Source organism: Cicer arietinum, chromosome 5 (assembly GCF_000331145.2).
Source record: "Cicer arietinum cultivar CDC Frontier isolate Library 1 chromosome 5, Cicar.CDCFrontier_v2.0, whole genome shotgun sequence".
Lineage (NCBI taxonomy): Eukaryota > Viridiplantae > Streptophyta > Magnoliopsida > Fabales > Fabaceae > Cicer > Cicer arietinum.
This window is the reverse complement of record NC_021164.2, coordinates 20,097,992-20,111,818: the sequence shown is the minus strand read 5'-3', so window position 1 is coordinate 20,111,818 and position 13,827 is coordinate 20,097,992. Positions and strand designations below refer to the sequence as shown.

The 13,827-nt window shown below is 25.8% G+C and overlaps 1 protein-coding gene across 4 annotated transcripts; it reads left to right on the top strand.

Annotated features, from left to right (window-relative positions):
• Positions 1-4,104: 4,104 nt before the first annotated feature.
• LOC101496412 (uncharacterized) lies at positions 4,105-13,479 on the top strand. 4 transcript variants are annotated; one of them, XM_027330725.2, is made up of 8 exons: positions 4,105-4,301; positions 6,304-6,816; positions 7,389-7,538; positions 8,135-8,347; positions 9,193-9,351; positions 9,615-9,776; positions 11,711-12,084; positions 12,681-13,479. In XM_027330725.2, the coding sequence occupies exons 1-8, from the start codon at positions 4,250-4,252 to the stop codon at positions 13,290-13,292; spliced, it is 2,235 nt and encodes a 744-aa protein (XP_027186526.1). In that variant the 5' UTR covers positions 4,105-4,249; the 3' UTR covers positions 13,293-13,479. The 4 variants fall into 4 exon arrangements, with proteins under 4 accessions (XP_027186526.1, XP_004515013.1, XP_004515014.1 ...); XM_004514956.4 differs by having other exon boundaries at positions 6,298-6,816; positions 8,144-8,347; XM_004514954.4 differs by having other exon boundaries at positions 4,107-4,301; positions 6,298-6,816.
• The last annotated feature ends 348 nt before the right edge of the window (positions 13,480-13,827 follow it).

Below are 13,827 nucleotides of genomic sequence, written 5' to 3'. Positions count from 1 at the left end.
AGAATGAATATGTCATTATTTTATTAGTGGTAAAGGAAAATTAAAAGTAAAATAATAGCTATAAGGATAACTGAATTTTTAAATTAATTTTAGTATTAGTGTGTATATATTTGTTGAAATTTGAAACATTTTGTTAAAGGTAAACTTCTCGAGTTCAAAATCTAATAAAACTAATATAACTACTAATTTACTAATATTTATTTATAAAAAAAATATATATTTTAGTTATTAATAATGATATTGAATATGTCATTATTATTTTTTTGCGAAAAAGTAAAATTGTAGCTTTTAGGATAAATGAATTTTTCAATTAATTTTAGTATTAGTGTGTATTTATTTGTAGAAACTTGAAGCATTTTATTTCAGATAAACTTCAATTACAATTATTTATCACATAAAAACAATTAAAAAAAATAAAATTTCAATCTTTTATATTAAAGAGTAAAATGTCGTTGATCAAATTTTTTTATTAAAGTTAAAAATATAATAAGTTCAAATTATTTTAAAAGTCTATATTTTATCTTGGTTGAGTGAGATGTGTGATAAATTTGAATCCTTTAATATTAAATTGAGTAAACATGAAAGGGGTCATGTTTGAAAGAGAACTATGAATAACTCTGGATTCTTTCTGACATATAGAAAATATTAAAGATGTCATGAAAATCTAGTAGAATGAAAATCTAATAAGTCAATTCTTTCTAACATAGAATTTTGATTTTTCAAACTCAAAGTATGTTCCTTTGAAATATGTCGAGATGCCCCAGTTTCCATTTTTTGTCTTTTAATACCGATAAAATATCTTAGAACACGAAACAACATATAAATATATATTTGTAAAAGTGTTTTGTATAGTTGTGTGGATAATTTATAGTTAGTTACATAGGCAAAGATAAGTGCATCGAAGACACAAATTTTCCAAGAAACGAACAGATATGGCATTGTGAGATCGGATTCAGATATGGCTTTGTGAGATCAGATTCTTATATGGCTTTGTGAGATCAGATTCATACTTGTAAATAATTACTGGAACATTTGGGATGAGAAAACGTCAATATGATGTATTTTGTTACCAATTAATTTACAAGATATGTAGAGTTAGATATGAAGGAGCCGCATATGTTGATTGTAGTGAGAATATAGTAGAATTATTTTTATGATGAGCCTTTTTTGAAAGGGTATTTATTTTATGTATAAATTTTGGAATAGAAGATGTAAGACGAATAATAGAGATATATGAAGGGTGCCACATAAGAATATAAACGATGTGGCGCAAATGCTATGATGTGGCACATAAGTGTATGATGTGTCATTCAAAAGAGTTGAAATTTTGTTTTAATATATTACTAGATTTCAACCCGCGCAATCGGCGGGTGTCTTGAGATTTATTTTCAAAAAATTAGTAACCATTAAAAATGATAATATATATATATATATATATATATATATATATATAATTTATAAATTTCCTTTAGAATTAATCATTTATAAATTTTCTTTAGAATTAATCTTAGTAGCATAAATGCAATCACTTATTTACAATTTTATTTATAAATTTTATCTCAAAATAATAATAGTTAATTAGATGTATGAATTATAGAAAAGAAAATGGATAGTAAAGTGCTAATCACGTCACAAAAGAATAACTTGAAAAAAATATTAAAAGTTACATTAACATATATAAAATTCACAAGGCAACTAAAGAAATTAAAAAATGGTTGAATGATTTAAATTGATAGTAGTAATTACTTTTGTTTCTACAATAATAGATTATTTTAAAGGAAAAAGTTTGAACTAAAACAAATGTATAACATAAGTGCAGCTTAAAAAAAAACATTAATTAAATTCAATTATGAAAATATGTGCATTTAAAATAGAATAATTCTGGAACCAATATATACTTTGTTTTCATTGTATTAGTGTGAAAAGCAACATCACTCTTAAAGATAAATATTTCCTCCGTCTTATTTTAAATATCTCATTTGAAGTATGGACAATTCTTTAAAAAATGATTAGGTTATTTGATTTTAATGATAAAATGTTTCATTTACTCAATTTTTTTATTAATTGCAATTAGCGGAATAATTTGATGAGTTTAAATATAATAAGTAAGAGTATTAACGGAATAATTAGTGTTGTATAGATATTGTAAAATGACAAATAATTTAGGACAAACAGAAATGACAAATGAGGTATTTAAAATGAGATTGAGGAAATAATTGTTTCCTTGTAAGCTTGACTTGTCAAAATGGAATAACAATTTATAAATTCGTTATAAATATAAAATATTTGGTTAAAACCTAATGCGTAGCCTCCATCTGTTCATCGTCAGCTCACATGTCTCTTGTTTCGGGTCTTTTTTTGTTGAGATATATATGAGTCAAAAACAACAAATGTAATGTCACTCATGATTCAATTATGACGCAAAAGGAAATATTGAAATTTGATTTAGAGAACGTAAAGTTAAAAACATGGATTAGAGGTTTCAAGTAGACAAATATGTTGTTATTATTGTTCTTTAATTACTTTGGGAAGTTTAATTTTTCAAGAATTGTGTAAATTCCAACAATTGTTCAGTTTATTAATTTATTGTACTAAAACAATATGCATTGTAATAATAAATCTACTGATGGAAATTAGGAACTATCAAGACCTTATGGCTTTAAAAAAGAAGAACAAATGACCTAATAAGAATGATTGAAAGGAGGCAAAAAAAACAACAATAATTGACATTGACATAAATTAAATAAATTAATTTTTTTTTATTATTTGTATTGTATATGAAAGATAACATAAAAATTATGTAACTAAATATTATACATAAAATGGAACACCCATTTCCTGTGGCTAGCAATTCCCTATGAAAGAATAAGATGGTCATAAGTTATTCAAATGAATATAAACATCAGTTGCATTTCATCAAACATTACAAAAACAATTGTGTTATACTCAAATTGGAGAGGAAATTAGCGTAAACAATGGTTCATGTCTCGAGGTTGTGATATGTGTCTTCTTGAATCTTAGTTCAACAAAAAAAAATATATTTGAACTTACATTGGAAATGGTTACAAAATAAATTCACATTTAATAAATGATAAATAGATAATAGAGAAATGTTATGAGTTATTTGGACTTGCATATTATGAGTTATCATTGATGTATTTTTATTGTTGAATTTTTTGTTGTTGATAAAATCAAATTGTGTAGTATATGAAGAATAGATAGAGAAGAGATTCTAATTATGACAACTAAACAAATAAATGAGATGATACCATAAAGTTATATGCCATAAAATGTGATTAGGTGGTTTGAGAATCTATTTTAATATACTATAATCGATAATAATAGATTTAGCAACAAAAAAATTACAAAATATAGTATTCACAAAAGGAAGGGAAAAAAAAAAACTATTGGGACTTCAGAATGACTGTGACGATCTTATGTCTTAGAAAAATGCCGTCAATATTTAACGTGAAAACACTTAAAAATAATAAAAGAAGAGTTAAATATATTGTTAGTTGCTTTAGTATTTAATTATTATAAAAAATCTTTTCTAACATTTAGTCCCATGATATTCTTCGTGAACTGTTGAAACACTCTCAGAATAATTATGCACATTTTTTTCATAAGCAACAATCATATACACAATTATTAAGAACAAACAAAAAAACAATCATGTACGATGACTAAGGCTTTGAGTTCGAGAATTTTTTTTAATCAAGATAATTTGTAATCTTTTAAACCCTAAATCCCATATAATTTATTATTATTTTAAATATAAAAAAATTAAATTGATAAGGAGAGATAAAATTTAATAAGAGTTCTATTTTCTTCCCAAAAATGAAAAAGCCTGTATTTCATTAGTATTGTAGAAACCAAAATATAATATTCTTTACTTGTATACTATATATAGAAGCAAACTTTTTAGAATATGTATCTTTTTCTTTTTTACTTTAATTATGTGCTTCTTTTGACCCAAATAACGAAATTATGTGCTTCTTTTGACCCCAAATAACGAAATTCTGTGCTTCTATGTTCTAAAGCTTGTTCAGAATAAAGTTCTTTTGATTTTCTAATATCATTCAAATTCATTGAAATATCCACACAAAAAGTAGGATTATTCGGGATTGGTATATAAAACACGAAGTTCAACTACATTTGAAGAATAAGATAGTGACTAAACTTCTCTTTCCAAATTCACATTGTTTCTTCATCCTTTAATTCAATTTGAGTTTCAACTTTGAAGACAATCATGACCGATATTGAAGGAGGAGATTATGACAGCACAAACACCATGGAAGATGGTAAATAATTCTTTTTCATGAATAATTAAAAATAATCTCTTGTAAAACGAGTTGAATCTAATTTTATTGCTAAACACTAAAATAATTAAAATTGGAGAACAATTTCATTTGTAATTCTTCTATTTTCATCGCTAATTCTTCTTTTACCATATGTAACCGTTAACAAAAGACAATTTTTTTATAAAAAAAAATAGACTAAATTCATGACTAACTAGTTTGATAAATAAAAATAAATTTTGTTATTAAATTTAGTATCTCTAACATATAGCAATGAAATTATAGACGAGAATTTAATTTTTTCCTCTTTAAATTTTGGTTGTTATTTCAACTTTCAATAGTGATGATTTAATTTTTTCTCTTTAAATGTTAAAAATTCCAAAATTATAGACTAATTTCATTATCCAACATGTGGTTGGTTTAAGTTGAGCTTGACCTTCATCTTAAACAAATAGTTGGAGATTCAATATTCAACACTTACATTCGAAGAAAAATTCAGTTGAGAGAAAGTAATATACTTCATATATTCAACATATTCTCAACAAGAATTATCAAATATTAAACTAAGATGAATATACTTCATTCCTATAATTAATATGGTTATAAGAAAGAGATTAATTTCATTTTTTTATATTAAATTTATGTTGGTAATTCACTTTTTCTAGTAGTAAATTGTAACAAATTACTTCTTAAGACTCTACATTAACTAATTCGTATTTTTTTTTTATCCCTCACAATTTTTTATGATGTGACATTTAGATGATATTTGTGAATTGGATAAAATATTTTTTATGTCATTATTATTGTTATTAATTTTATTTATATATTAAAATATTAAAAATCTATTTATTTTATTTTATTTATATATTAAAGTATTTAAATTTATTTATTTTATTTAAGTTCTTTAATAGTATAAAATTTTAAAATATTTATATAAAATATTTAAAATATAATTAATTTTATTTAAAATATTTAAATAGTATTTTGTATATTTAATTTTATTAAAATTTTAATATTTATGTTATTCATATATTAAAATATAAAATTAAAATATATTTATTTTATCTAACAATAATTCCAAATTTTAAAATATTTATATAAAATATTTAAAATTTTATTTATTTTATTTTTAAAATTTTAATATATAAATAAAAAGATATAATAAAATTAATTACAATAATAATGACATATAAATTATTTTATTTGAATCGCAAATGTCCCCTAAGTGTCATGTCATTAATGAGAATTTTACATAATAAAAAATGATGGTGACCAAAAATTATCAAGAATTTGTTAATAGAGGACCTAAAACCTAGTTTTAGACATTGGGAGACTAATACTCCATTTTTGACAAAATAGAAAGACTAAAAATACATTTAATCCTAATATATATACTTAGCTACCCCAGAAAGAAATACAACAAGAATAATTAGTTATTGATTTATTATTAATCAAAAAAGATAGTACCCATAACATATTTTAATATTGAAATTATTAAAATTATAGAGAAAAACTTTTTAGAAATTAGAAAACGAATCGAAAACATTACGTTGAAAGAGACATTGTGAATATGCTTAACACATATTCAATTATATATAAATGGATTTAAGTTTTTTAAACACAGTTGAATCCAATATTTCTAAATAGCTAATTTTTAGTTTTTATTTCCTTTGTTTTGGATATAATTTACGTTTTATATAAGTATTAACTTTGATTATTTTCTTCTTATTGCTTAAGTAGTTTTATTTTTTGTGAGTTTTAATTTAATTGTGAATGTTTTTATTTATTAGTTAAGTTTAATATATTAATTTTTATTTTTTTATAATTGGGCACCCCATAAAATTTGTCATAATTTTACCACTATTTTGAGGTGATCTAGTTCAAACTCAAGATTTCCATTTTACGCGTGTGAGTATATCAATTATATTTACTATTTGATCAAAGGACCAAAATAAAATTGCAACCAATTAATTAACTCTATTTGAATATGTATGTCAAGAACTAGAGGACAAGCTTCGTGGGTGGACAATAGGAGGAAATTGGGATGAAGTTGAGAAGCTATACGAATCAAATGTAAAATTCAGCACAATAAGCATAAACAAAAGCAGAGGAACAGCACTCCACGTGGCAGTAAACGACGACAACATAAATGTCGTTAGAAGTCTTGTTGGTTCAATATTACTTCACAGAAACGCGGTAGCACTTGAAAAGAAGAACGATAAAGGGGACACACCTTTGCACCTTGCGGCATCAAGAGGGTTTAAAGAAATTTGTGAGTGTATAATTGGAAAAAATGGTGAAAGGAAGGATTTAATCTACATTGATAATAATAATGGAGAGACACCTTTATTTCTTGCTTCACTTTCTTGGGAAAAACAAACATTTTTGTATTTGTTCTCTTTTGAGCGAGTTTATAAGATTGACAATGATGGTCAAAAGTATTACTCTTATTCTAAAGATCTTATTAGGAGCAATGGAGATAGTATCCTTCACTGTGCCATTCGAAGAGAATTTTTCGGTAAGATATATATTATGAATTTGGATATATATGGTCGATATAAAATACAACGATGATAGAGATTGTTAGATCAAAGATAAAAATCAATCACTCAAAATCTAACTGTTTCTATAATTGTTGTACTCTACATCGACTATAGAAGATTTACATATTATGAATTTCTATGTGAATTTTTTATTGTGTGCAATAATCTAGATGATATGAATATTTAAAATTCACTTTTTTCTTTATCCATTATTTTTATTGGAGGAAGGATAAATAATTACTAATTAAACAATACTAATAACTATTTTACAACTATTTAATGTAGGATTCAAATCATGTTCTTAAGATTATAATGTGAAGCAATTTTAAAACCGAAATGAAAGGACTAATGATCACCCACTTTTTTTTTTGTTACAAATTAATGACCCATTTTATCATTGAAAAGAAATTGTTTCCAAGTAAATCCATAAATAAAAAAATAAAATAAAAAGCAATTAACAATGATCCTTTATTCCTTACCATGTATTCATCGGATATTTTAGAAAAAACATTTGCTAAATTACTAATATTTGTAATTACTGCAACAGATTTGGCTCTTATAATAATACATAAATACCCTGGACTTGGTGCAATTCCAAACAAATATGATTTCACTCCTCTCAAACTTCTTGCTACAAGGTCCTCAGCATTCAAAAGCGGATGCAAGATGATATGGTGGAAGAAGATTCTATACCACTGTAAGTTTATAATTTATATAGAATTAGAATATATAACAAATCTAACCATTAAAAAATATTTTTTGATATTTTATCACAACATTTATTTCAAATATATATATAGAGGATAAATTAAATTCCACCAATATAATGTTACACAACTCAATAATATTTTAACAAATATAAATTTTATAATATCATATTGATAACAAATATAAACTTTTGCTTAAATCTAAAATTATTTGATTGATTATTGAGACTCAAAAAGATTATCAATGTTTAATAAAATCGCATAATACATTAGTTTTGGTATATTTCAACCTCATCAACCATATCAACCTTATATCTTCAATAAAATACACATTTAATTATATTTTTTATGTAAAAAATGTTTAATAGTTAAATAATCATAAAACCATAAAATAATTAAGTATCTATAATTCAAATAAACCTATAAAACTTGAAGGACTCCAACACATGCGGGTCTCCATCCTCCCTGTCACTAAGTATTGATGAACTTTTGCTATGTATATACGTGCAAATATCATTAATTAAATAAAATGAACTTTATAGACAATGTGTTGCTTATGGTCTAGTTTGACGATGCTCTTGCTAAGGTATACCAGTGGGAAACCTAAACGTGGAAGAAGCTCTCAAATATTATAGTATGAAACAAGATCAATCAAACTCAAGCACTTCATGTCCAAAGAACTACAAAACATGTTGTCTTTTTCTTCGTAAATGTCAAGAATATGCTTATCCACTTTTATGCTTCTTTAGACGACTGTTGGTGATCGTAAAATTACCAATTAATGTTTCCACTACAAATGGTACGTTAGTTATCTTCTATTTACAATTTCCTAATATTTCCATTTTAATAGATAAAATTTCTATTTAATTTTCTAATTCAAATTTGATTAACATTAAATTTAGAATTTTCAAGTTTCACTTAATCATTAGTCAAAAACAAATTTTACTTTAATAGAACAACCATTAATCAAATTGATCTATTTTGTTATAAGTGTAATTATATAAATTATATAGTTGACTATTTGACTGACTAACAGAAATGTAAGCTGGATTATTAGTTATTATTCTAGTAGATTGTTAGTGTCATCGTGGCAGTTAGTTATATGTGCTTCTCAACCCATTGATCTTGTATGGGAGTATAAGTGTAATGAATAAATTCTATAATTGACTATTTGAGCAGCCAGCTTGAATTCCAGTTAGTGCCAATGGCAGTTTGTTAGATCATCATCTCCTAGTATATAAGTCTTGTAGTAAGAGATAGATGATCAAACATTTTTTCATTGTAACTACAATGATTAAATGAACATTTTTTCATTTTTTCACAAAGGCATGTGTCTTTTCAGTATCAACTTAAAAGATGTGGCTTCTTGCATCATAAATTTTGAAGTCGAATAACACTCTATATTTCTTAATGAAATGTCCTTGTGGATTAAGAAAAATATTTTTTTAAGAGTTTAATCTTTTATATACTGTTAGTATAAATAATTTTTTTAGTTATTCAATAATTAATATCATGTCAACTAATTAATTTAATGTATCTCTTTGTCAATTGTCAAAATTATGAACAAATAATTTAAACACTCATTAATTTTTTATATATATTGACGAAGTTTTGAAGAAATTAAACTCTGTTTTTTAATTGCAGCTTCTGAAAATAAGGTAGAAAAACACAAAGTGTTGCAAGGTCATCAACATATCAATATATCAATGCCATCTGATCGCGAGATTCTTCCAAAAAACTATGCTACATGTCTTTGGTTCCTGAAGTTTGCATACATCTATATCCTTGGCCTTTCTGGGGTAGGTATGTATGTGTCTCAAATTCCTAACTAAATTGGTCTCATTATCTATAGTTAATTGTTTGTTTCATTCTCTACACCAACACTTTTAATTGAAGATGTATGTTTTGGTGTTTGATATGTGTCAAACACAAACACTATTTTTTAAAAAAATTATTAATGATATCGATGTTGTGTTTGATGTCCATATCAAAATGCATCTTTCACATGTTTCACTACATTACTCTTATGAATTTTGATTTGATTATCTTGATTGTTGTTGTAAAAGGGGTTGAAGAAGTTAGGAAAATGAAACAAAAACATAAATGGTGTAGACAACTATTGAACTTATTTATGGAGAATCCTTATGACTCTTACTTGGGAGCTGGCGCTAAACCACCCCGAAATGTGAGTGGAACTGATTTCATAACTTTTTTCAACCCAAATCAAGGTACGTAAATTATTAAGTTCATTCTAACATTTGACACTTGTTAAGAAATTAAAAAAATAAAATATTGAATGAAAAATATTAAAATTTAAAAAATCAAGAAATTTAATATATCACTTTTACTCTAAATTTCTATTTTTAGTGTCTTAACAAGTAATTTAACATTTTCTAAATTATTAAAGTACCTTAGCAAGTATCCTAAACATTTGTAGTTCAACAATTTTTTATTCTTATTTGGTATTATAGTGAATTTAATCACAAATCATCGTCAAGAACAAATACTATATTTAGAAAATGTTTATATATGGAAGATTTCAACACTAAAATTAATTGGATTTTATAACTTAAAGATATGTCAATGTATTTTATTAAAATATTAATACTTCTTATTTTTAACAAACTTGAATAATAAAGCACATCCTACCTACACTGGAAATCTTCACCCACTGTTTTTTGATGATATCTTCAAAACTTGAATACTAAGGAATGTCCATTTAATTGTTTAGTCTTTTATTTTCGTTGAGTCTTTGGCCCTGATCTTTTGTACTAAAATAAAAAAGCAATCCTACCCACACTAACTAAAAGACATTATATTTGTCACTTATCTGCACTTTTACCACTACTAGACTTAGAGAAAAAGGATTTAACTAACAAAATATAAATAAATAAAAACAATTAGTAAATCAACAAGTTTTTTTCTTCTTATGAACATTTGTTTTTTTAGGAAGGTATGAACAGTTGTTAAAAATGGTTGATTAACATCAAATCAATATTATGTAGCTGCAAGGTGCGGTCCTTTTTATTTTGAATTTTCACAACATTTTTTGTGAGAGTTTTTGAAATATGAATTTATATAGAGAAATGTAGATAAATAATTCATGATTAATAATTGAGTTGTGTCACAACTCACAAATTTAAATGAGAATATATTGACTTTATTTTATAAAAGAGAATATATTGACTTTTTTTTTTTTATAAAAGAGAATATATTGAAATTAAAATATTAATACGTACAACCAACTTATAAGCACATACCATTAAAGTTATTTTGATATACATAAAAACATATTTTAATGTATATATATAATTTTGTCAAAAAATATTAATTTTCAATTTATAAATTATACATTTTTTAAATAAACATTTTAATAGTGCAAAACATAAGTGTTTTTACCTTTTTGGAGGTTAGGTACATCCTATCCATTCACTTGACATCTCAATCTTGGTTGTTTGATTGAAACTCATTTATTTTTTCAATGATATTTCACTATACATTTGCGGTTTTGCTTTTTTGTTTTAATGATATTTCAATCTTGGTAATTCTTTTGATCTTTATTGCAAAAATAATTTTAGCTTACCATACCGTACTTTAAAATATCATATTTTCTACTTAAGTTTATTAGATTCTAACATCCTATAATAATAAAAATAAAACTAATGTCACCTCATGCAATGCAAATTTCTAGTAGTTTACATACCATAGAAGTCTCGATATGGAATTGCAATGTATAATCACGATGGAAATCACGATCCAAAGTGAGGTTATTTTTGAAGAGTATGCAACTATTTTGGATCATTCAATATGATTTGGTAATATCACTATAATGTATCAAATTTATAAAAACATTAGCTAATTGTGTTATTTGTTTGTCGGTTTGGTTCTTAAAAATGTCAATTAATTTGATCATTAAATATGTCTTTTAGTTATTACTTGAGTTCATAAAATTATTAATAGAAGACACACTCAAAGATGTGTTTGAAGTTTCGATATATTTTGGGATGTATTATGTAAGACCTAATTCAACTTTGCACATTTTTAACTCATTTAACTTTGCATCTATAATTCAAAGATCAAGCAAAGGTTAGGTCATATTACTAATACTATAATCACTAAGATAAGCTTCTCATTTTACAAATTTTCCACGCTATACTTGCAGGAAAGAATCATAGTGAGAAAACAAAGATTTCTGAAACATTGAAAAGGGAAACAGCAATATTGACTGCAGCAAGAAATGGCATAGTTGAAATAGTGACCGAGCTTATAACAAAAATACCAAGTTCCATCTACGAAGTTAACTTGGAAAATAAAAATATATTATTATTGGCAGTTGAGAACAGAAGGACCATTGTTGTTGAGTCATTAAGGAAACAGTTAGAAGAGTGCAATAAAAAGGCAATATTTGATAACCTAATCCAAGGGGTGGATAATAAAGACAACACAGTATTACATTTGGCAGCTACACGAAGTGATCGAGATTGGCACATATCTGGAGCTGCCTTGCAAATGATGTGGCATATCAAATGGTTTCAGGTAATTTTATTTTATTTTACATATAAGTATAAGTTTAACTCCAACTTGATCGCATTTAGATTGATTTATCAAGAACTTATTTAAGGTCATCTCTTTTCACATTTTAAATTCGGATTAACTCGTCTTTAAATAATCAACTAGTAATTTAAGAAGTGTCTCTTATCTTATACTGTATTTTCAAGTCTTGTCTCTTTTGAATACGATATTTGAATTTCTTTTGATACACTCGACAACCTCTAGCACTCTAGATTTGGTGTGTGGATAATATGGTGGGTAACTCGATAATTTAGCTTGATACCATTTTACACTTTGAATTGGGTTTATCTCATGTTTTAAAACTCGACTTAAAGTGATGTCCCTTATTTCATAAACACTTATCATGTCATTTCTCTTTTCAATGTATGACTTTAGTCATTCCTACTATCTTTTAGTTTAAACACTTGTTACAAAGTATAGAAAAGTTTATGAAAATAGTTTATGAAATGTAGTTTTTTAACAAGTCTAACTTTTAAAGTTGAAATGATTGTCATTGATAGAATATTTCTTGATAACTGATATAATTTTCTTTTACCTTTCTAACTACTTGTACCATGTAGTATACTAAAGGACTAGTCCCAGAGCATTTCATAGTTAGAACCAACAAAATGGACAAAACAGCAGGAGAAATATTCAAGAAATCACATACACCTCTGGTAAAAAATGGTAGTGCATGGCTAAAGGACACATCAGAATCTTGCTCTGTAGTTGCAGCACTCCTTGCAGGTGTTTCCTTTGCTACATCAAGCACTGTACCAGGTGGCAACAAAAGTGACACAGGTGAACCTGCACTGGAAGGAAAGCCTGCATTTGATGCATTTGCTTTGTCATCAGTAATTGGTCTTTGCTTCTCTGTCACTGCACTCATAATGTTTCTTTCGATACTCACTTCTCGAAAAGAAGCCAAAGATTTCAGAATTGATTTGCCAAGGAAACTTCTTTTGGGATTGAGTTCTCTTTTCTTGTCCATCGTTGCAATGTTCGCTGCTTTCTGCTCTGGCCATTTCTTTTTGATTGACCAAAAATACAAGCACATTGTGTTCCTTATTTATACAGTCACTTGTTTCCCAGTGACTTTGTATGCAGTAGCACAACTTCCGCTCTACATCGATCTGCTCAGAGGTATTGTAACCAAAATTCCAAAGACAAGTGATAAGGGTGAAGACTTATAAAGGTGTATGATGAATTGAAAATGTGTTTAGTTTATACAAATAATAACTAGAGTGACTTGAGTACTACTACCTATGCTTGTAGCAGTTTATATATTTCTGTCTGATGTTGGATTATGCTTATTTAAGTAAGATTCTCATATCATGTGCTCCGTCAATGCATAAAGTTGATAGATTATTTAGACATTTACACCCTTTATTGTCACTTTTCTACTTCATTAATTGATAATTATAAACTACTTGTTTTTTACTAGTTAGTCACTATTTAGTGGCTTTATTGTGTCACATCATATTTAAGCAACCCACACCTTCATACTTTTTCCCTAAATGATAGTTGATTGAAACATAAAAAAACTAATTCTAATTCCAATGCATCCATTCTTTAAAGAATTCAATATGCAACCTAGGTGAATTCAAAATTTAAATGAGGAAAAAATGTAAATGAAACAGTTGCTTATTTAAAAGAATTTTAAGAACCCAATAAGAAAGTTACATTGGAAGTCTCTTAGATTACTCAAGAACAAAAGGGTGAAATAGT

Coding starts and splice junctions, on each gene's coding strand:
- LOC101496412 (XM_004514954.4), top strand. CDS start 4,250: ATGACCGATATTGAAGGAGGAGATTATGACAGCACAAACACCATGGAA. Junction 7,539..8,134: donor GAAGAAGATTCTATACCACT/GTAAGTTTATAA, acceptor GCTCTTGCTAAG/GTATACCAGTGGGAAACCTA. Junction 8,348..9,192: donor TAATGTTTCCACTACAAATG/GTACGTTAGTTA, acceptor TTTTAATTGCAG/CTTCTGAAAATAAGGTAGAA.